This window comes from Podarcis filfolensis, assembly GCF_964270895.1.
Source record: "Podarcis filfolensis genome assembly, chromosome: 3".
Taxonomy (NCBI): Eukaryota; Metazoa; Chordata; class Lepidosauria; order Squamata; family Lacertidae; genus Podarcis; species Podarcis filfolensis.
Genome location: NC_139606.1, coordinates 8,537,332 through 8,560,736, shown reverse-complemented (window position 1 = coordinate 8,560,736; position 23,405 = coordinate 8,537,332). Strand labels below are relative to the sequence as shown.

The following is a 23,405-nucleotide window of genomic DNA, read 5'->3' as shown; positions in this document are numbered from 1 at the left end:
TTTCAACTGTATGGATTATGCTGTTTTTGATATGCATCTTTTGGGCAACAACTCTTGAATGCTCCAAACAGTACAATGCAACATGGCTGATTCATAGCTCAGGATATGTGCATTACATGCATGGTGACTGGAAGGCACCAAAGTGTGGTCAAGAATGAGGAAAATGTACAAGTGACCAGCTCTGAGAATACCTTCTATGACAATTACAGATAGGTAGCCGTGTTGGTCTGCCATAGTCAAAACAAAAAAAACAAAACAAAAAATTTTCTTCCAGTAGCACCTTAAAGACCAACTAAGTTAGTTCTTGGTATGAGCTTTCGTGTGCATGCACACTTCTTCAGATACACTGAAACAGAAGTTGCCAGATCCTTCTATATAGTGAGAAGGTGGGGAGGGGTATTACTCAGAAGGGTGGTGGGAATGGGTGGTTGGCAGATAGCTGTGATGAGCCTTCTTCAGTGTATCTGAAGAAGTGTGCATGCACACGAAAGCTCATACCAAGAACTAACTTAGTTGGTCTTTAAGGTGCTACTGGAAGAATTTTTTTTTTCTATGACAATGATGCTGATGACAATTGGATCTGCCCTGCAGGTGAATAGTCACAGAAGCATGACGTTTCATACTGACTTGAGCCAGCAAACCAAAGCCTAAGTTATTGTTACCGTATTTTTCACACTATAAGACTCACTTTTTCCCTCCTAAAAAGTAAGGGGAAATGTGTGTGCGTCTTAGGGAGCGAATGCAGGCTGTGCAGCTATCCCAGAAGTCAGAACAGCAAGAGGGATTGCTGCTTTCACTGCGCAGCGATCCCTCTTGCTGTTCTGGCGTCTGAGATTCAGAATATTTTCTTGTTTTCCTCCTCCAAAAACTAGGTGCGTCTTGTGCGTCTTATAGAGCGAAAAATACGGTAATTGTTTAAGATGTAAAGTTACATTCATATTATTATGTTTTATGTTTATTGTGGCATTATCGGGGAAATAGCAACCTTACCCCCAATGTTTTTGGCTCTTTGTACATATGATGGTCAGGCAGGGACATGGGTGGTGCTGTGGTCTAAACCACAGAGCTTAGGGCTTGCCGATCAGAAGGTTGGCGGTTCGAATCCCCACAGCAGGGTGAGCTCCCTGCTCCTGCCAACCTAGCAGTTCGAAAGCACATCAAAGTGCAAGTAGATAAATAGGTACCGCTCTGGCAGGAAGGTAAACGGCGTTTCCATGCACTGCTCTGGTTCACCAGAAGCGGCTTAGTCATGCTGGCCACATGACCTGGAAAAACTGTCTGCGGACAAATGTCGGCTCCCTCGGCCAGTAAAGCGAGATGAGCGCTGCAACCCCTGAGCTGTTCGTGACTAGACCTAACGGTCAGGGGTCCCTTTACCTTTACATATGATGGTCATACCTCTACAGTAGACATTAACTGACAAAAAGCGATTGCCAAGTTGCTAAAAGATTTCAAATTGTTAGGGCTTAAACCGGGGCCAGCTCAAGACATTTTTGTCCTTGAGGCGAACAACAAAATGGCTCTCCCCCACCACCAGGGAAGAAGGGGTGAGTGTATATGTACATCAGGATGAAGGAGTGGATAAATATCTCCATCGGGAACAGGAGTGGGGATCAAATCAATCTTAATCAATGGTTGAAGTGGGAATCAAAGATGGTTGTGGGATTGAAAGGGGCCGACCCTGAATCACACTGGGTAAGAGCAGAGCCCAGGAGACACCAGAGGGCGGGGAGGAAGAAGACACTAGGGGTGGGAGGAAGAAGAGTTTGGAATTGATATCCCACTTTATCACTACCCTAAGGAGTCTCAAAGCGGCTAACATTCTCCTTTCCCTTCCTCCCCCACAACAAACCCTCTGTGAGGTGAGTGGGGCTGAGAGACTTCAGAGAAGTGTGACTAGCCCAAGGTCACCCAGAAGCTGCATGTGGAGGAGCGGAGATGCGAACCCGGTTCTCCAGATTACGAATCTACCGCTCTTAACCACTACACCACACTGACCAGCAGCAGCTCTTATTTCCTGAGAGGCCAGTGTAGAGGCAGCATGGATGTTGCTGAAAGGAGGTGCGAGATATGACTTCAAAGGACAGCTCTACAGCTATCTGTGAAACTCTCATGCTCAGCACCCACTAACAATTTGAAATCCCTATTTTCATCAGAGAAATGTTGGAGGGTCCATAATTTTTAGTGTCACAAGAGATTGATTAGGATGCCTCTGGTCTGAATTGTGCTTTTGGTATGAACTTATTAGGTAGCTTTAGGCAAGGCCCTCAAAACCCCACTCCCAGTGCAAGGATAATAATACAGATCTATTTCACAGGGTTAAGGTAAGAATTACAATATAATACATGTGGAGTGCTTTGTATACTCCAGAGCACTATATAAATGCTAATTCTTCTAGAGAGGTAGCTATGTCAGTACGCTGCAGCAGAAGCAAATCTTACTTTGAGCACCATAATAACTGGCAAATTTATGGTGGCAGAACCTTTCATGACCCACTTTGAGCCCACTTTGTCTAGGGTGAAACAAGTCTCTTAATTAAGACTTAATAAAAAACAGATATCACATAATGTGCAACACATTAATATGCCACTACAAATAATATATAACCCAGAGAAAAAAATATACTATTAATACAGGCCGTTCCTAACAATGAATATACATGTGTGTGTGTGTGTGTGTGTGTGTTCTGGTCGGTTTTATTTTAGTACCGGTAATTATTGTTCCATAAAATGATGAAGAGAGTCTGTTTTTCTTTACATTTATTGGCTTGAGGACTGCAAATTATTGAATGCAAAGTATGTTAACTATGGAGACAGCAATTTACCAGATTTTTCTAATCTAATCTCTGGATTTCCAGGAGAATGCAACATCTCTCTTAACCGAGAGATGTTGTTTGCAGGTGATGTGGCCTTGACAATGCACTCTGAGGAAGCTCTACTGACTCATCAACTGTCTTGCGCAAGCCTCCATAGAGTTTGGCCTCGCCATTAGCCTGACAAACACCAACATCCTGGATCAGGATGTCCTCAGAACTCCATGCATCAGCATTGGTAACAAGTGTATTGGCAAGGAAAATGTGATGTTAACCACCAATACAAAGATGAAGGTCTATGATAAACGTAACTGTACAGAACAATCTTAAATTTGCAGAGGAATATATCCTGTGGAATTATATACTCAAGACATGGAATCTAACACAGGGACAATATGCATGGACTTTTCGTGTCCTTACTATGGCAAGAAGATGGGTATTGATGAACTGGGAAAATAAAAACGCAGCTCCCTTTAATGATTGGATTAAAGATACGGTACGTACAAACTCGCTACACGTGAACAAGTTGTGCACAAACATAGACCTGCCATGGACAAATTTAACGATTTTTGGAATTCATTTTTGTAAATGCCATATTAGATTAAGGTCTGGTTAATTACAATAACAACTCCCCTTTTTGTAAATGGACACAGTATCTTTTATTGTTCTGTTTTGTTTTCTACATGGGTACTACTTCTTCCATATGTGCTGTGTAAGAAAGATCTGGAGTGTTACATTTCAGGACAGCCTCAAACAAAGATGTGCTCTCCCAAGCCCACATTCTTAGCAAGTCCAGTCAAAGGCAGCCATGGGGTGTGGTGCTCATCTCATTTTCAGGCTGAGGGAGCCGGTGTTTATCCATAGACAGATTTCTGGGTCATGTGGCCAGCATGACTAAACTGCTTCTGGCACAACGGAACACAGTGACAAGTGCCAGAGAGCATGGAAATGCCGTTTACCTTCCCGCTGCAGCGGTACCTATTTATCTACTTGCGCTGGTATGCTTTCAAACTGCTAGGTTGGCAGAAGCTGGGACAGAGCAACAGGAGCTCACCCCGTTGTGGGGATTTGAACTGCCGACATTCCAATCAGCAAGCCCAAGAGCCGGGGTTAGCAAACTTTTTCAGCAAGGGGCCGGTCCACTGTCTCTCAGACCTTGGGGTGGACGGCGGACTATATTTTTTGGGGGGAGAGAAAGAATTCCTATGCCCCACAAATAACCCAGAGATGCATTTTAAATACAGTTGACGCTCAGGCTGCAAATGTAATCCGTGCGGGATGCACGTTCGCAACCCGCAGCGGCGCGTCTGCGCATGCGCGGGTTGTGATTCGGCACTTTTGCGCATGCGCAAAGCGCGATTTAACCATAGCTGTCAACTTTCAGATTTGAAAATAAGGGATCGGCAGTCTCGAAAATAAGGGGTCGGCAGCCTCACCTGTCCCGGGGACAGTCTACGGGATATCTAACAATCCGGGATAGCAGCGGGAAACGGCCCTGGAATAAGGGAATTTCCCGCAAAAAAAGGGAAGGTTGACAGCTATGGATTTAGCGCTTCTGCGCATGCGCGACCCCCGAAACCTGGAAGTAACCTGTCAGGGTATTTCCAGGTTTTGGCGGATCCGTAACCTAAAAAAACGCAACCTGAAGTGTCTGTAACCCAAGGTATGACTGTAAAAGGACACATTCAACTCATGTAAAAACACGCTGATCCTTGGACCGTCCGCGGGCCGGATTTAGAAGGCGATTGGGCAGGATCCGGCTCCCGGGCCTTAGTTTGCCTACCCATGCCCAACAGGCTCAGTGCTTTAGACCACAGCGCCACCCACCACCCTTATACAGTGGTAGCTCTAGATACGAACGGGATCCTGTAAAGAAACTGAAGGTACATTCTTTCACCTTTGGTGGACATGCCCAAGAATTAAGGCTTTCTGGGAAATGATCTACAATGAAATGAAAAAGGTATTTAAATATACTTTTCTGAAGAAACCAGAGGCCTTCCTTCTGGGCATTGTCGGCCAATTGGTGCCAAAGAAGGACAGAACGTTTTTTATGTATGCTACAACAGCAGCAAGAATACTTATTGCAAAGTATTGGAAGACAGAAGAACTACCCACTTTGGAAGAATGGCAGATGAAGGTGATGGACTATATGGGATTGGCAGAAATGACTGGCAGAATCCGAGACCAGGGAGAAGAGTCGGTGGAAGAAGATTGGAAGAAATTTAAAGATTATCTACAGAAATATTGTAAAATTAAGGAGCGTTAGAATGATGTTGGATTGAAATTAAGTGGTTTCCAGCTGTAATGCTTTAAGAGATATGAAAAAAAAAGGATTATAAATAGGTAATAATATAATGGTAAGGATTTGCTGAACTAACAATTTGGGGTGGAATACAAAAAAGGGAGGTATGAGGAGGTCCGGGAAACAAGTTAAAAGAAAATAAGTAAATTGAAAATGCATGTGTGTTTTTCTTTTTTAAAAAAGTTTTTTTATTCTGTATTTTTGTCATTCTGTTTTCTCTTTTTTCAGTTTATTGTAATATTATAAAAAATCTTAATAAATATCTTATAAAAAAAATAGATACGAACGGGATCCATTCCGGAGCCCCGTTCGCATCTAGAGGTAAATGTATCTAGCGACGGCACGTCTGCGCATGTGCGTGCCGCTTTTCACCGCTTCTGCGCATGCGCGTGACATCATTTTGAGCGCATGCACAAGCGGCGAAACCCAGAAGTAACGCGCTCCCTTCTGGGTTGCTGAGGAGTGCAACTCGAATGCGCTCAACTCGAAGTGTATTCAACCTGAGGTATGACTGTACAGTGGTACCTCGGGTTACATACGCTTCAGGTTACATACGCTTCAGGTTACAGACTCCGCTAACCCAGAAATAGTACCTCGGGTTCAGAACTTTGCTTCAGGACGAGAACAGAAATCGTGCTCCAGTGGCACGGCGGCAGCAAGAGGCCCCATTAGCTAAAGTGGTGCTTCAGGTTAAGAACAGTTTCAGGTTAAGAACGGACCTCTGGAACGAATTAAGTACTTAACCCGAGGTACCACTGTACCCAGCTTTCCTTGTTGGACTACAACTCCCAGCATCCCTAGCTACCAGGACCCGTGGTCCAACAGCAGCGGGAGAAAACACTGCAGGACTGATCCGCCAAAGACTGGATGACATCGATTTACAGCGAAATTATACGCTGGGGGGAGGTGTTTGTTCGCCCCAGAACATTGGTATCACTTTAACTTACTGTGTTCCATCATACCTTTCCTCCCTCTCGACTGTTGCCCATAGACTGGCCTTCACCAAAGCGAGGTTTAACGTTTTTCCCTCCAATGTCCTGAGACACAGATTCTCAAAGGGCCAAGCCCCCGCCGTGTGCGAATGTGATAAGGTGACGCCGGAGCCGCTCCAGCACATTATGTTCACTTGCCCCTTGTTCAATGTGCCACGGGCAAATTTGTTGGGATCAATCATACAGAAACTAGAGGGTACCCCACCAAAATTCCACCTTGCCCAAATCTTGCAGGACAAGGATACCCACACGACCCTGAAGGTGGCTAGGTTCCTAGTTGCTGTCCTTTCCCAAAAGCGACGCCAAGGAGCACTACAAGCAAATTAAGGCGTAGTATGCCTTTCCATTTTATAGTATTTTATTGTTATAGTGGTGTTTTAGCGATTGCTTTTTTTTTTCCCTACGGCACAAGCTGTTATTTATGTGTTGTTTGTTGTGACGTGGGGTTTGTGATTTCAGCTCTCTTGACATAATATGCTGGAGACAGTTCTGTAGTAACACTTCTTTATTAAAGCAAACAAGACTGAGAACTGAGGAGGGGAGAGCTACATTTATAGGGACAGGGAACTAGCAAGAAAGGATACATTTTGGAGGGAACAATATCAGGCAATCACAGTCCTGCCTTTTGGAGGAAACCAATAAGACAGAGGATCCAAATACAGCAGCTTAAATGAACCAATAGTAGCTGTACCCTCTGGAACCAAAAGGCAGTTACTTTACCCTAATGCAAATACAGACAATAATAATACAGATATAAAATCCTTTGACTCAATACACAACACCGTTTTTACCTGTATGGGCCTATGGCCGTAATAAATGAAATTTCCAAAAAAAATTTCCACTGCAGGGCGGAACTCTTTGTCTCCGGCCACGGGGAGGTGGAGGGAAGCGGTGCAGCGACGCTCCCGGTCCGGGTGACGGCGCCGCCTCCGCCACGGCGGCCTCAGGGCAGGAGGGAGAGAGAGCAAAGATGGCGGCGGCGGCTGAAGACCAGCAGCGGCCGCTGCAGCCGTTCGCGGCCGGGGCTGCCGCTTCGTCGGCGGGCGCTTCCTCCTCCTCGCAAGGGTCGTCTGGAGGCCCCGGGTCCAACCCTCTCTCTCGCAAGCTCCGCAAAGTGCTGGAGACCCGCTTGGAGACGGACAAGGTGGGCGACCGGTTTTGCGAATCGGAGCCCTAGAGAAGGCGTCGTTCGTGTGGTTTCTTTTCTCTAGGGTGGTTCTTTAAAAATGACTGGCTCAGTTGACGGATTCCCCTTTTCTAGCTGGTTAGTGAACGACAGCGCAGCCCTAACCAGGTCTACTCAGAAGTAAGCCCCGTTGAGCTCTGCGGGGCTTACTCGCAGGCAATGAGGGGTTCAAATGGATTAAATGATAAATGAGACTTTTTTTTTTTTAAGACTAGACATCACCATTGAAAAGGCAGGGAAGTGTAATGAAGTAGAGAGGGATCCTTTTTTTTCCACATGTGGCGGTCCTGTAAAGGAATCAGGGAATTCTGGGAAATAATTTACAATGAATTTATATATATATATATATATATATATATATAGGTACCCACCAATGAAGAGTGGCAGTTTAAAATGCTTGAATGAGCTGAATTGACAGGCGTTACTGAACTGACTGAATATATCAGCGGTGTTGAGCGTTTTTTAGGATTTTACCCCAGGAAATAAACTGCCACGGGGCCAGGGCACTTTATTAAACAGGATTAAACCAACCAGCGGGCCAGATTCGGCCCCCCAAACGGACTTTGGACACGCCTGGAATATATCTTTTGCAGATAGTAATGAGCATTCCCATCTGAAACCCCTAGTTGAATGCAGCTGAAGCTGGATTGGGGCCCTAGAATTGGTCTTCACAATAGAGGACAGAGTTTAGCTTTACTTGCAAGTAATTAGTTGATTGAGTTGACTATGGCATAATTATATCAAGTTGATGCTTATATTCAAAAATACGTTGAGTATTTAATCTATATATTTGCTATTGTAAACTATATTGTAAAGATAGTTTAGCATTGTTAAAATGTGATTTATCTGGAAAACTGAATATGTTTTCTGTGTCTTCTGATGTGTGTCTTTTTTTAAAAAAGTCCATTTTGTATATGAACTGTCAACATGATCTTTATATATTTTTATAGGAGATGTTAGAAGCGCTCAAGGCACTTTCAGTCTTTTTTGTAGAAAATAGCCTGCGTACCAGAAGAAATTTACGTGGAGATATGGAACATCGCAGCTTAGCTATAAATGAAGAATTTGTTCACATTTTCAAACAAGTGAAAGAGGTATGCCATTTTTATTCATTAATGCTCTAAATGTCCAGCAGGAAGTTGACCGTCAAGGGCCTCTGTAAACTCACCTATATGTCCCTGAGGCAAATGACTGGCTGGTAATTCCATTGCTTGGTTCTGTTCCCTCTACTGTACCTGTCTAATTTGCGGAGAGAAGAAAAAAGCACACAAGATATCACGGTGAAACTGAATTAGACTTGGTTGTGGCTAAATATGTTCATGTTCAGAAAGCAAAAAACAACCACACTGGCCAAACAGGGAACTTGTGAAGACAATCTTGTTTAGAGTAAGATGAGAAGTAGAGTGTCTTGTTTCATGAATACACGTTGGGTTCTAGAAAAAATACTGACAGTTATCCTTTTCCTTCACTTTTCTTTATCAATGGGTGCCTCTCTCACTGGGCACTCTCATTGGCCAGAGTTCAACACCCCCTATGACCATGTTCACAAAATCTATATAAAATACTACCAGATCTCTATTTGCCACCACAAATTTTGTATAGAGATTACTATTGCTGCCTGCTATCCAGTACAGACTTACCTGGGAGACAGCTTCATTGAAGTCAATGAGTCTTACTCCTGAGTTGACGTGTATAGAGCCACACCGTTAGTTGTATCTCTGGAGCTATCCAGCACTTGTTGGGAAGCACGAATGCTAAAAGTATGTAATGCTTTCTTATACTTTCTTAAACTGTCTGATAGTTCTGCTGTTTCAGAAAATTGGTGGGGGGCGGGGCAGAGAAATGTGGAAAAAGCAAATCTCAATATGAGTTCTAGTGTTTTAGGCTACTTGTCTGTTTCTGCGCTCTTTCAGGAACTTGAAAGCATAAATGAAGATGTGAAGTTTATGAGCAACTGCTGCCAGGACATGACCAATCACTTGAAGGTAAAGAATGGGTGTGCTCAGATGTGGGAATTTCTGGCACACTGGGACTTGGTAGTTTCAACAGCACAGTACTTTCCCCCTGTACAACACATAGAGATCACTTTTGATCCCAGTGTGAAGATTTCTTTTTTTACAGCCATGGGAATTCTAAGGCACAAAAGGACCCCCTGCATGAAAAGAGGTCCCCATTAATTTCTATGGCAAAAGAAGGTCTGTGTTTGGATCCCTTCACTGTTCAGGCATCTACTCCATCTAGTGAAATTAATAGGACATTTTGCATGCATAAGAGCTCTATGTGCATGTTATCCTGAGCTTGTGTGAATGTAAATCACCCAGGTAACGTTTCTAAAACACTTTTCCTATGGATCATTATGATCAGTTTGATGGGATCATCAATATTGTTGTCAGGTTAACGGGACGGATATGTTGTTGTTACATTTGCCACCTGTCATGGATGCTTTTAGTTGAGATTCTTACATTTCAGGGGGTTGGGCTAGATGACCATTGGGATCCCTTCCAACTGAACAACTCTATGATTTTTATCCCACCCTTCCTTCAGTGGGTTCCCTTTTTATCCACACAAGAATCCTGTGCGGTAGATTAGGCTCGGAAAGGGTGACTGATCCAAGTTCATGTGAAGAGTTGAACCTGCATCTCCACAAACCCAAACCAGCACTCTAGCACACTTGCTACACTTCTGTATTGCACTGGGCCCTAGTTCTAGTACAGTGGTACCTTGGGTTACATACGCTTCAGGTTCAACACTCCGCTAACCCAGAAATAGTGCTTCAGGTTAAGAACTTTGCTTCAGGATGAGAACAGAAATCATGCCCTGGCGGCAGCAGGAGGCCCCATTAGCTAAAGTGGTGCTTCAGATTAAGAACAGTTTCAGGTTAAGAATGGACCTCCGGAACGAATTAAGTACTTAACCCAAGGTACCACTGTATTAGGAAGATAGTACAGTAGACCTGTAACTTAAGCAGATTTATTTTGTGCACATTTACCTGTTTGGAAAGAAAGGGGGGGGGTGAAAGGGCATCCGAGAAAAGAAACTTTGGCAATCCCACCTGCCATTGCACCCAGTATGTTTTGACTATGCACAATTTTGTCTTTATGCGGTATTTCTGGAATGAAACCACTGTATATGTTGCGGGTCTACTGTATATAGCAGGGGTCAGCAAAATTTTAATCAGGGGCCGGTCCACTGTCCCTCAGACCTTGTGGGGGGCCAGACTATATTTTTTTTTGGGGGGGGGGGAATGAACGAATTCCTATGCCCCACAAATAACCCAGAGATGCATTTTAAATAAAAGCACGCATTCTACTCATGTAAAAACACGCTGATTCCCGGACATCCGTGAGCCGGATTTAGAAGGCGATTGGGCCGGATCCAGCCCCCAGGCCTTAGTTTGCCTACCCATGGTATATAAATACAGAAAGTGCATATATTGGGTTCTGCCTTTCTGCCGGGTTAAGAAAAATGTAGCTTTCTTTGTTTCTGAAACTTAACTGCCTTTCTGTTCACTCTTCTGTGCTTAAATGACTTATAATTTGGTTGAAACAGCAAGTGAAAAAGTATACCTTAAGACCTTAATGGGGTTTACCTGTAATTATTCTGGTCTTTACTCCAGGCAACCAAGGAGCAAACCCAGGATTTAATAGAAAAGACAACTAAGCTTCAAGCAGAGAAGTATGTATTTGCCCCTTTTGTTATATTTATGTCAAATTAGAATGCTTTTCTGAATGAAGTCACCTTCGGGCTGCTTCCAGTGGTCATTTTTATTAAACTGTTCTTCAGATGTTTGCCACGGGATATGCATCTTTCCCTTTTTCTAACCGCAGAAGTTTCAGAATGAGAGAATTTTGCATTAACTCACTTTGCATAATATTGTGTGAGCATTGAAAGGTCCTCCTAGTATAGTTTCTGAACTTTAAAGAAGTATGGTTCTTGGACTTTTCAGTTTCTCAATAAGAATGAATATCTGTTCATTACTATTTAAAGTAGACAAGATAAGTATCAGGCTATGTTCAGTAAACTCAGTTGCGCGATGTAATTTAAAACAAATTAGCTCAATAATTGAAATTGCCAAGAATGCAAAGAAGGGTAGCAAGTCATTTTTTTTGCTAGTGGCCCAACACCTAGCTTTTACTCACTGAGTACTGATATGTAAGTATAAAGCTGGTTAAATGACACTCAAGTAGCAGTTTCTTACAGATGCTTAATTTATTAAGTGGGTATTATTTTCCTGCTTGTTGCATCATTATATTGTTGGATGATTCAATGTGAATCACTGGGGCTACGTATTTAATACACTGAAGTGGCATAGATCGCTGGATGTCTTTCTTCAGTGGATTAAAATCCTATTTCCAGGGTGCTCTCTCCCCCCCCCCCCCCCCCCGGTGTAAAAAGGTAAAGGTAAAGGACCCCTGACAGTTAAGTCCGGCTGCAAACGACTCTGGGGTTGCGGCGCTCATCTCGCTTTACTGGCTGAGGGAGCCGACGTTTGTCCTCAAACAATTTTTCCGGCCAGCATGACTAAGCTGCTTCTGGCGAAACCAGAGCAGCGCACGGAAACGCCGTTTACCTTCCCGCCGGAGCATACCTATTTATCTACTTGCACTTTGACGTGCTTTCAAACTGCTAGGTTGGCAGGAGCAGGGACCGAGCAACGGGAGCTCACCCCATCGCGGGGTTTCGAACCGCCGACCTTCCGATCGGCAAACCCTAGGCTCAGTGGTTTAGACCACAGCGCCACCTGCGTCCCCCCCCACCCCAGTGTAATTTGTATAAAAAGCCAATTGTACCATTTATCTGATCTTACCGCATTTATCAGAATATCTGAAACTGATTCTGCTTTCTGGGTCGGATCCAGACCTATGCTCAGTGGAGATCTGCTTATGTTGGAAGAAGGGGCCAGGGATACGCTGTTCACTTATTCCTCCTTCCCCCAGTGCCCCCCTGAAAATCTATGCATATGGTTGGGGCACCCTGGAGGGCTGCTGCAGGAAGGAAAAACTGGTGAATATTGCCTTCCCACCACCTTCCTGCAATGAAGAACCTCAATTGGATCATGGTGTCCTCTGTGGACAGACGTAGCTGTTCCTTTCGCAGACTGGACACTCTGGTTCCAACCCATTAATAAATTTCTTCTGATATTTCACTTCAAATATAGTTTCATTTACACTTCAACCTCTATTTGTTCTTTCTATCTATATATTCCGGGACGCGGGTGGCGCTGTGGGTTAAACCACAGAGCTTCGGACTTGCCAATCAGAAGGTCGGCGGTTCAAATCCCCGTGACGGGGTGAGCTCCCGTTGCTCGGTCCCTGCTCCTGCCAACCTAGCAGTTTGAAAGCATGTCAAAGTGCAAGTAGATAAATAGATACTGCTCCGGCGGGAAGGTAAACGGCGTTTCCGTGTGCTGCTCTAGTTCGCCAGAAGTGGCTTAGTCATGCTGGCCACATGACCCAGAAGCTGTACGCCGGCTCCCTCGGCCAATAAAGCAAGATGAGCGCCGCAACCCCAGAGTCGGCCATGACCGGACCTAATGGTCAGGGGTCCCTTTACCTTTACCTATCTATATATTCTATTTTGAAGTAGTGATGTATAAGGCTCATTCAAGACAAACGTTTCTGGGAGTATACCCCAAAGAACTCATTGGGACTTACTTCTGAGTCGACACACATATATGACTGTGCTAGAAGTATCCCATTTTCAAATTTCAACCTTTTAATTGCAGCCAAAGGTTGGAGCTGAAAGCACAGATAGCAGATGCTTTCATAGCAGAATTCCAGCTTTCTCCAGAAGAAATGAATATCCTTCGAAGCACAAGAGATGGGCCTGTTACAGAGGTAAGTACCATGAGCATGCACAGCAATAATATTCTAGCTTTAGCACTTGAGGTGGAACCTTTCTATTCCATTTACCTTGTTCCTTTCATATTGTGCATTCCCTATAGCTCCTAATGTTGTTAATATGATCAAAACCGAGTATTCAACCCAGACATTCACCAGCACTTTCATACTAAAACTCATGGGCTAAGCATATTAATGCTGAAATCTGTAAGTTAAGCATATTTGTTACTGAAGACTTGTGTTCATCAGTTATTTATTTATTTATTTATTTCAATTTTTTTTATTAATTTTCCAAAATTTTAAACAAACAAACAAACAAACATACATCATAACTGTACTTAATCCAATCTTAATAACATTGTTAAGTGAATTCCTCAAATTCCCTTGACTGAATTTCCATATATATCATTGTAACGGTTTTCCAAAACAGAATCTCATAAAATTTACTTAATCCTCTTAACATCTTTGTTTCTTTTCATCTTTGCTTTAAACATAATATTCTGTAACTTCATATATTTAAATCCTTAGCCTATCTATTTTTTTGCAAGTATTTCTGATTACTTTATCTTAGCATATTTAATAATAATAATTTATACCCCGCCCTCCCCAGCCAAGGCCAGGCTCAGAGCGGCTTACAAGCAATAATAAAAACAAGTTGAATGATTACAACTTAAAAACAAAATTAAAATACAACATTAAAATATTGAAACATTAAAATATTAAAATGTAGCCTCATCACAGGAGGAGAAAGGAAAAAGAAAGAGGGGGAGGGAATCAAATTGGCTCCAAGCCAAAGACCAGGCGGAACAACTCTGTCTTACAGGCCCTGCGGAAAGAAATCAGATCCTGCAGGGCCCTGGTCTCATGAGGCAGAGCGTTCCACCAGGTCGGAGCCAGAGTTGAAAAGGCCCTGGCTCTGGTTGAAGCCAATCTAACTTCCTTAGGTAAATAATCTTTGAAGTTCTTCCATTCTTCCTGATGCTCCTCCTCCTTCTGGTCACGGACTCTTCCGGTCAGGTCGACTAGCTCCGAAAAGTCCATCATCTTCATCTGCCATTCCTGGTACTTCTTGTGTTTTCCAATTCTTGGCCAGTAAAATTAGAGCTGCAGTTGTGGCATACAGAAACAATCTAACATCTTCATCAGTTATATATTTAAAAAGCCTGTCAAGCATTCTCTATATGCTAAGCCTTACTTCTTCGTTATGAGTTATAGGTTATGAGTTTTTAACGGCTTATATGTGTATTTTTTGTGTTAGTCCCATAATTTTGTGTCTGCATGATTCCCTGGTCTACCTATAAAAAAATCAAAATACTACCAGCCATTTACACACTCTTTCTCTCTCTCCCTCTCTGTCTCTCTCTCTCTCTCTCTCTCTCTCTCTCTCACACACACACACACACTCTTCTAGTCCTACAAATAAAAAGGAAGAAATAAATCTTCAAAAAGTGAAACTCCTGGCACACGAAGGCTGTTGAGGTTTTTGACAAAGTTGTTGAGCTTTCTTTAGTTTTGCCCAAAGTTGTTGCACTTTTTTTGGTAAAATCTAAAAAAAGAGTGTGTTTTTGAGCTATTTTTAAATGAAATTTGCCAAAATCTGCTCTATTGGCATGGGCTGCCATATACCCAGTTTTTCCTGGACATTTCAGTGATTTCCACCTGGACACTGTTTGCAAGGGCTGAGTACTGGCTGTGTTCGCGAAATTGCGTCATGTATGGCAAACCTGCCTCCTTGAAAGGATACAATATGACTTAGCTCATAGACCATGCCTGGTGGTTGTCTTTAAATATATACCTTGATGTGTATTTGGAGAAATTATGTTTGGGATGGTGGTTGTGAAGTAAAACTCTTGTTTTAGTATTAATAATAGTATTGCATTGTTTAGCATTGAGATCTTGCCTATCCTCCCACTAGAAATTCCTTTAACTGGAAAGTTTGTGGCCTGTAGTATAACGACCTGGGAATATTTCTGTGTGGACAGTTTGCTTTAATAAAATACCAGTGACTTTCAATCTTGCGCTTCCTAGGACTTTTTTAAGGTATTGGGGAGAGTAAAACAAATTCACAACGATGTCAAGATTCTTCTGCGCACAAACCAGCAGAGATCAGGGTGAGTTCTCACCAAACAACTGCAATGCAATGGCTGAAGTAGTAGTCATCATTCAGTTTAAGCTGTATAAAGTGGGCTGTGAATATATTTGGAACGGGGAAATAGCTCTAAAGATTATTAACGTATTTTTCGCCCTATAGGACGCACTTTTTCCCCTCCAAAAATGAAGGGGAAATGTGTGTGCGTCCTATGGGGCGAATGCAGGCTTTCACTGAAGCCTGGAGAGCGAGAGGGGTCGGTGGGCACCGACCCCTCTCGCTCTCCAGGCTTCAGGAGAGCCCCAGCGCCAGCCCCACAAGGTCGGGGGACAGAGGGAGGTGGAACGCCGCCATCCCGCTGTCTCCCGAAGTGGTTTGGAGGCTGACGGCGGGGAGACCCCGCCGCCAGCCCCGCAAGCTCCGGGGACAGCTGGGAGATGCAGCGCGTCTTCCTGCTGTCCCCGGACCTGATCTGAAGGCGGGCGGCGGGGAGAAGAGCGCTTCTCCCCGCCGCCAGCCCCGCAAGCTCCGGGGACAGCTGGGAGGCGCAGCGCGTCTCCCCGCTGTCCCCGGACCTGATCTCAAGGCGGGCGGCAGGGAGAAGAGCGCTTCTCCCCGCTGCCTGCCCCACAAGCGCCTGGGGGGGGAAATAAATTTTTTTTCTTTATTTCCCCCCCCCCCCCAAAAAAAAACTTGATGCGTCCTATGGGCCGGTGCGTCCTATGGGGCGAAAAATACGGTATGTGTTTAAAGATTTTTTTATTTTCATAAAACAGTTTTTAAAAGCATGTAATTGTTTTAAATTTGCAGCCTAGAAATTATGGAACAGATGGCCTTGCTTCAAGAGACTGCTTATGAGCAGCTTTACCGATGGGCTCAAGGTACCTTAGTTTTTTGGGATAATGCTTTTTCTTGAAAAGATGCTTATTTAAAGAATGTTAGCAGTGCTTGATATTAACCACAAGGTGGCAGTCTTGGAACACCTACCATATTCTATAACCTCAATTTACTCATCACACTCGTATTTAATCCTGGGATATATATTTTTTGTTAATGTGTAAGATTAGCCAGTACTATTTGGTGCACCAAAATCATTATGGTTTATAGAAACATTTATTTTACTGTATTTATATATTGTTTTTCAGGAGGACTTTGCATGCGTATAATTACGTAAAATTATTAAAACAATAAGCACCAACAGCTACACAATAAAACAAAACAGACAAATGGGATCCCTTGCCGCGGGATCACATTCACCCAGTGCTATACCAGCTGCACTGGCTCCTGGTGGAGTACAGGATCAGGTTTAAGGTGCTGGTTTTAACCTTTAAAGCCCTATACGGCCTAGGACCCTCGTACCTATGGGACCGCCTCTCCTGGTATGTCCCACGGAGGACCTTACGGTCTTCAAACAAAAACATCTTGGAGGTCCCGGGCCACAGGGAGGTTAGGCTGGCCTCAACCAGAGCCAGGGCTTTTTCGGCTGTGGCTCCAATCTGGTGGAACGCTCTGTCACAAGAGACAAGGGCCCTGCGGGACTGGACATCTTTGCGCAGGGCCTGCAAGAGAGAGCTGTTCCACCAGGCCTTTGGCCAAGGCACAGCCTGACCCCCTCCTTTGGCAATCCTCACAGAACTCTAGCCCAATGGTTGCTATTAATCTGATTTGGGCTGATTTTATAATGAAATGATTTTAGAATGTTGTATATTTTACTGTTGTTAGCCGCTCTGAGCCCAGCTTCGGCTGGGGAGGGCAGGATATAAATAAAAACAACTTCTTCTTCTTCTTCTTCTTCTTCCTATTATTATTATTATTATTATTATTATTAAATGTTTGCAGCCAGCCAAGCAATACCAACTGCATTGGCATTATCTCCTCTCTTTCTTCTATCTTTCAGCCACCCACCCCACTACAGGAATAGGTTAATTTTATAGCAGGAATGTTTTAATAATAATAAAATTTATTACGGTCCCAGACCAGATTCGCATACCGTACTAAGCAAACATAAAACACAATAGAATTAAGTTTGAATTAACAATCGAATATGACAATAAGCAATACGAATATGACAGCCATTAGAAATGTGGTTTAGGTCTTAGCCCCTAAAAATATTATCCAGAGTTTGCATCTGAGGTCTCAGTCTTCGTAATAGCACAGCTTGTTCCCTGAGTTTTATGGCAGCTGGAATGTTGGAATGTTTTAATGTTCTAATATTTTAAGCTCCCTTATTAGCCCCTAGGCATCCTGTTCCAAGACCTGCTGATTTGGAAATAACCACGTATGGCTCAAAATGACAGCCCTGGGCAGGACTTAGGAGTTTAGTCTCCTAGGCCTTGAGATGAGGAGTTTTTAAAACGCTGTATTTTTCGCTCTATAAGACGCACCCAACCATAAGACGCATCTAGTTTTAGAGGAGGAGAACAAGGAAAAAATATTCTCTCCCTCTTCAGCGAAGTGGCAGGAAAAACGGAAGGGGCTCTTCGCTGAAGGGGTGCTGCGCAGCTTTCCCTCTCTGCACAGCACCCCTTCAGCGAAGCGACAGGAGAAACGGAGCCCCTTCCATTTCTCCTCCCGCTTTGCTGAAGGGGCGCTGCATAGCTCTCGCTGAAGGGGCGCTGGGCAGCTTTCCCTCTCCACACAGAGCCTTTTCAGCACTGAAGAGGTGCTGCGCAGAGAGGGAAAGCTGCACAGTGCCTCTCCAGCGGAGTGAAGTCAGAACAGCAAGAGGGATTGCTGCGCAGCGAAAGCAGTGATCCGTCTTGCTGTTCTGGCTTCTGGGATCGCCGTGCCAAGCCTCTTCAGACTCTTTGCAATGCAAAGCCTCTTGAGCGCAGCGGGAGGAGCGCTTCCGCTGCGCTCAGGAGGCTTTGCGTGGCTATTGCTGAAGCCAGGAGAACAAGAGGGATCGGTGCACACTCTTGCTCTCCTGACTTCAGCGAAAGCTGCGCAGCCTGCACTCGCTCCATAAGACACACACACACATTTCCCCTTACTTTTTAGGAGGGGGAAAGTGCGTCTTATAGAGCGAAAAATACGGTAAGCGTTTTAGTTACAAATAGGATTGCAACAACTTTCATTCATTATTTTTAGAACGCTGTGAAGATTAGGAACGTTGCTTACTATTGGCCTGGTCTTTTCTTCTTTGCAGGCGAATGCAGAACTTTAACCCAAGAATCCTGTGACATTTCTCCAGTTCTAGCTCAAGCAATGGAAGCTTTGCAGGACAGGGCTGTTCTCTATAAGTATGTTGCATATCTTAGTCGCAGAACATAATGTCACCAAGATTAATATTCTGGGGGCTTCATCCTTCTGACCACCAGCTAGCTTAAAAAGTTCATTCATTGTGGAATTGAATATTTCAAGGCGTGGGACTTTCCACCACTCTACATCTTTTGTGCTAAAGATTTGGGATAACTACCTATCAAATCAGGGACGCGGGTGGCGCTGTGGGTTAAGCCACTGAGCCTAGGACTTGCCGATCAGAAGGTCGGCGGTTCGAATCCCCACGACGGGGTGAGCTCCTGTTGCTCGGTCCCTGCTCCTGCCAACCTAGCAGTTTGAAAGCATGTCAAAGTGCAAGTAGATAAATAGGTACTGCTCCAGCAGGAAGGTAAACGGCGTTTCCGTGCACTGCTCTGGTTCGCCAGAAGCGGCTTAGTCATGCTGGCCACATGACCCGGAAGCTGTATGCCGGCTCCCTCAGCCAATAAAGTGAGATGAGCGCCACAGCCCCAGAGTCAGCCACGACTGGACCTAATGGTCAGGGGTCCCTTTACCTTTACCTTTACCTATCAAATTATAACAGGGAACTTCCTTATTGCTTGCTATGTTATGCTATGCTATGCTGTGCTATGCTATGTTATGACTTTTCTTTTTTTCAGCAGCAGTGATTTTTAAAGAATGCTAGCAGTGCTTGATATTAACCAAAAGGTGGCAGTCTTGGAACACCTACCAAATTCTATAGCAGGCATAGGCAAACTTGCCCCCCCCGATGTTTTGGGACTATAACTCCTGCCATCCCAAGCTAACAGGACCAGTGGTCAGGGATGATGGGAGTTGTAGTCCCAAAACATCTGGAGGACCAAGTTTGCCTATGCCTGTCCTATAGCATCAACTTTCTTTTCGTTTAATGAAATGCCTTGCTGAAATACATCCTAATATTATTTCTACATTTTTATGTCTTTATAACACAAAGGCACAGTTCACACATAACATCAGACTCTGATTTAGTGCTAGTTGGATGAACTTCAGCAAGTTGAAGCAGAACATCAGATTCATGTACTCCCCTTGCCTTCTCTACCCCCCCTCGCCCCCACCCCCCCAGATAAAATAGCTGGGAGGAGAATCTCTGGAAAGTTTGGTTTCACTTTCGAGAATCTGAACTTAGCATTACATTCAAGGGATCCTGGTTTAAAGAATAATACAGTGGTACCTCTGGTTACGTACTTAATTCGTTCCGGAGGTCCGTTCTTAACCTGAAACTGTTCTTAACCTGAAGCACCACTTTAGCTAATGGGGCCTCCCACTGCTGCCATGCCACTGCTGCGCGATTTCTGTTTTCATCCTGAAGCAAAGTTCTTAACCCGAGGTACTATTTCTGGGTTAGCGGAGTCTGTAACCTGAAGCGTATGTAACCTGAAGCGTATGTAACGCGAGGTACCACTGTAGAATCATAGCGCTGGAAGGGGCCCTGACAATCATCTGGTCCAACCCCTTGCAATGCAAGAATATGCAGCTGTCTGTTACAGCGATCAAGCCTGCAACTTTGGCATTATCTGCATCACACCCTGACCAACTGCGCTCTACCCCTGTTAGCAAACTTATTTTCATAATAAATCAGCTTCAAACCCATGGGTTTAAACAAGGATCCCTGATTGAAACCTAATTCTAAACTAGTGTCAGGCAGGCTTAATTTGGCCCATGTGTTGCAGGCCCCCCCCTTTAAAAAACCCTCTGCCACCAATATAATACATTGTTACCTTGGTTTCCGAACTTAACCCATTCCAAAATTCCGTTCTTAAACCAAAGCATTCTTAAGCTAAGGCGTGTTTTCCTATAACAGCAGGGGGACTCAATTTACAAATGGAACACACTCAACAGGAAGCGGAACATGTTCTGCTTCCAGGGCAAAGTTCACAAACCAAAACACCTACTTCCGGGTTTGCAGCCGGTTGTTCATAAACTAAGCTGTTCTTAAACCAAAGTACCACTGTATTCCCATATTTTCTAGCTTAGGTGGTCATTTCCCATCTGGAACCGCAGATGATTAGGTAGCTCATCCACATAGAATTTATTCAGGGAACCTGTTGTCTTTTGAAACAAACCACCAGATCCTATGTTGGGAGGCTGGGGCATGGTACCGACCAATTTCACGCCGTGAAAAGTATTTTCGGAGCTCAAGTGGTCAATTATTCAGACAGTTTGTTTCTGTGCATGGCATACTTACATTCCCATAAAGCAAGGCACCTTAATGATTGGAGTGGCAATATAAAGCACATGCCTTTTAATAAAGTGCCTCTTTGGGAGCCGGTTGAAGTTAAATCCTTCGAAGACAGAGGTCCTCTGGCTGGGACGGGACGATATGGGATTGAGGGGGCAACTCCCATCTCTTGCGGGGGTGCAGTTAGTGCCAGCACCGTCTGTTAAGAGTTTGGGTGTAATCTTCGATACCTCCCTCTCTATGGAGGCGCAGATCACAGCTATAACAAAGGCGGCATTTTTTCATCTCCGCCAAGCTAAGCAGTTGGCCCCTTATCTCTCTCGCCCTGACCTAGCCACTGTGATCCATGCGACGGTCACCTCCAGACTGGATTATTGTAACTCGCTCTACGTGGGGCTGCCCTTGAGACTGACCCAGAAACTCCAGTGGGTGCAGAATGCCGCGGCGAGACTCCTTATGGGGTCTTTGCTGTGAGACCACATTCATCCGGTACTATATCAGCTGCACTGGCTCCCGGTGGAGTACAGGATCAGGTTTAAGGTGCTGGTTTTAACCTTTAAAGCCCTATACGGCCTAGGACCCTCGTACCTACGGGACCGCCTCTCCTGGTATGCCCCACAAAGAAACCTATGGTCTGCAAATAAAAACATCCTGAAGGTCCCAGGCCTCAGAGAGGTTAGGCTGGCCTCAACTAGAGCCAGGGCCTTCTCGGCTGCGGCTCCAATCTGGTGGAACGCTTTGTCACAAGAGACTAGGGCCCTGCGGGACCTGACATCTTTCCGCAGGGCCTGCAAGACAGAGTTGTTCCACCAGGCCTTTGGTCAGGGCGCAGCCTGACTCCCTCCTCTGGCAACCTGCACAGAGTTTTGCTTAATGGTTGCCATCAACTTGATTTTAATTAATTTTTATAATGAAATATTTTTAGAATGTTGGTTTATTTGATTGTTTGATTATTTGATTGTTGTTAGCCACCCTGAGCCCGGCTTCGGCTGGGGAGGGCGGGATATAAATAAAATTTATTATTATTATTATTATTATTATTATTCATTTCCACTGTAGATACACGCTTGACGAGTTTGCAACAGCCAGAAGAAGTGCTGTGGTCCGTGGTTTTATCGATGCTCTTACTAGAGGAGGTCCAGGAGGAACCCCCCGGCCTATCGAAATGCATTCCCACGATCCTCTGAGGTACAGCAGTCACGGAAGCGTACGCTGCATAGTGGTTTTGCTGCTAGAATAATCATTTAATGCAGCAGGATGTTTTGGTTTTTGGTTTTAGATATGTAGGAGACATGTTGGCTTGGCTGCATCAGGCTACTGCTTCAGAAAAAGAGCATCTGGAAGCCCTGTTAAAACATATCACTACTGAAGGTATTGCTCAATTTCAGGAAATGTGTATTTGTTTGGTTTTTTAAAATCAGTTTTTATTGGTTTTCATACATATATCATACAACTTAACCAAACAATCGTTTTATAAATTCCCCTCTCTCCCTTGGCTTCCCTCCGTTTCCGTTTTTGGATTGTTAAACCGCTTGTTGCATTCTGCTGCTTATGTATAGTAGCATATTATCACATTGTTGTCTTTCTTGTTCTCTCTAATTACATTATGTATGTCTATTTAAACCCTGCCATAGAGTCCATACTTTTACTTTGTTTCTGCAAGCATGTTACAAAAGGTTCCCATTCTTTTCCAAAGTCACTGTTATCTTTTTCACGCAGTTTATCTGTCAATTTTGCTAATTCTGCATATTCCATCAATTTTCCATGCCATTGTTCTTTGAATGGTATTTCTCCCATCTTCCAGTTTTGTGCTATTAAAATTCTTGCTGCTGTTGTTGCATACATAGTGTCCTCAATTCTTTCTTCACATCTTGCCCTAAAATACCCAAAATAAAAGCTTCTGGTTTCTTTACAAATGTTATTTTAACCTTTTCTTTCAATTCGTTATAGATCATTTCCCAGTAATTTTTTACAATCTTACATTCCCACCACATAGGAAATGTGTGTTTGGAATCTCCAGGGAAAGATGTATGTGGCGATAAACATGTGCCAGTGTACTTCAGCAGATATTTGTTCTGTGTAATTGGGGTATGGGGGCATGGAGGATTGTAAAAAAAAGTGTTGGCAAGTCCAAGGTGTGCACAGAGAGATGTGGCAAGTAAGCAAGTTGGATTTGGGCGGTTTTACATACATAATCATTTTATTTGTGTACCGACTTTCCATAATTATAACCATGCTCAAGGCAGCTTATAGCATGAGGGGAAAATATACACAATTCTCACAGAATCTGTGATGTGTTAGAGCTGCCTAGGTGTGACTTTTTTCAAGGGAGTGTGTGGTAACGGGAAGCATGGTTGCTGAAATACCTCTGAATAACTCTCGCTGTGTTTCCTTTCAGGAGTGGAAAAAAATATGCAAGAAGTGATTGGACACATCACAGAAGGAGTTTGCCGGCCTCTAAAGGTGGGTGGAATATGTTGGTTTATGTGTGCCCTTGGAATAGGTAAAGGTAAAGGGACCCCTGACCATTAGGTCCAGTTGTGGCTGACTCGGGTTGCGGTGCTCATCTCGCTTTATTGGCCGAGGGAGCCGGCATACTTCCGGGTCATGTGGCCAGCATGACAAAGCCACTTCTGGCGAACCAGAGCGGCACACGGAAACGCCGTTTACCTTCCCGCCAGAGTGGTACCTATTTATCTACTTGCACTTCATGCTTTCGAGCTGCTAGGTTGGCAGGAGCAGGG

General features: G+C 44.1%; 1 protein-coding gene and 1 long non-coding RNA gene across 5 annotated transcripts in view; both read left to right on the top strand.

Moving 5' to 3' along the window:
• LOC310759535 overlaps positions 1-23,405 on the top strand; it is an 89,121-nt gene that overhangs the window by 37,955 nt on the left and 27,761 nt on the right. The gene's annotated exons all lie outside the window — the stretch shown is intronic.
• COG6 (component of oligomeric golgi complex 6) overlaps positions 7,005-23,405 on the top strand; it is a 74,682-nt gene continuing 58,281 nt past the window's right edge. The window contains exons 1-11 of one of the 4 annotated variants that reach the window (XM_083606531.1): positions 7,005-7,250; positions 8,243-8,386; positions 9,206-9,277; positions 10,909-10,967; positions 13,018-13,129; positions 15,161-15,243; positions 16,032-16,102; positions 18,370-18,463; positions 21,721-21,849; positions 21,941-22,032; positions 23,060-23,124. In XM_083606531.1, coding sequence (XP_083462657.1) covers positions 7,077-7,250; positions 8,243-8,386; positions 9,206-9,277; positions 10,909-10,967; positions 13,018-13,129; positions 15,161-15,243; positions 16,032-16,102; positions 18,370-18,463; positions 21,721-21,849; positions 21,941-22,032; positions 23,060-23,124 — 1,095 coding nt within the window. In that variant the 5' untranslated portion in view covers positions 7,005-7,076. Of the gene's footprint in view, positions 7,830-7,918; positions 8,387-9,205; positions 9,278-10,908; positions 10,968-13,017; positions 13,130-15,160; positions 15,244-16,031; positions 16,103-18,369; positions 18,464-21,720; positions 21,850-21,940; positions 22,033-23,059; positions 23,125-23,405 lie in introns of all 4 variants that reach the window. The other 3 variants (XM_083606532.1, XM_083606533.1, XM_083606534.1) reach the window with 3 other exon arrangements.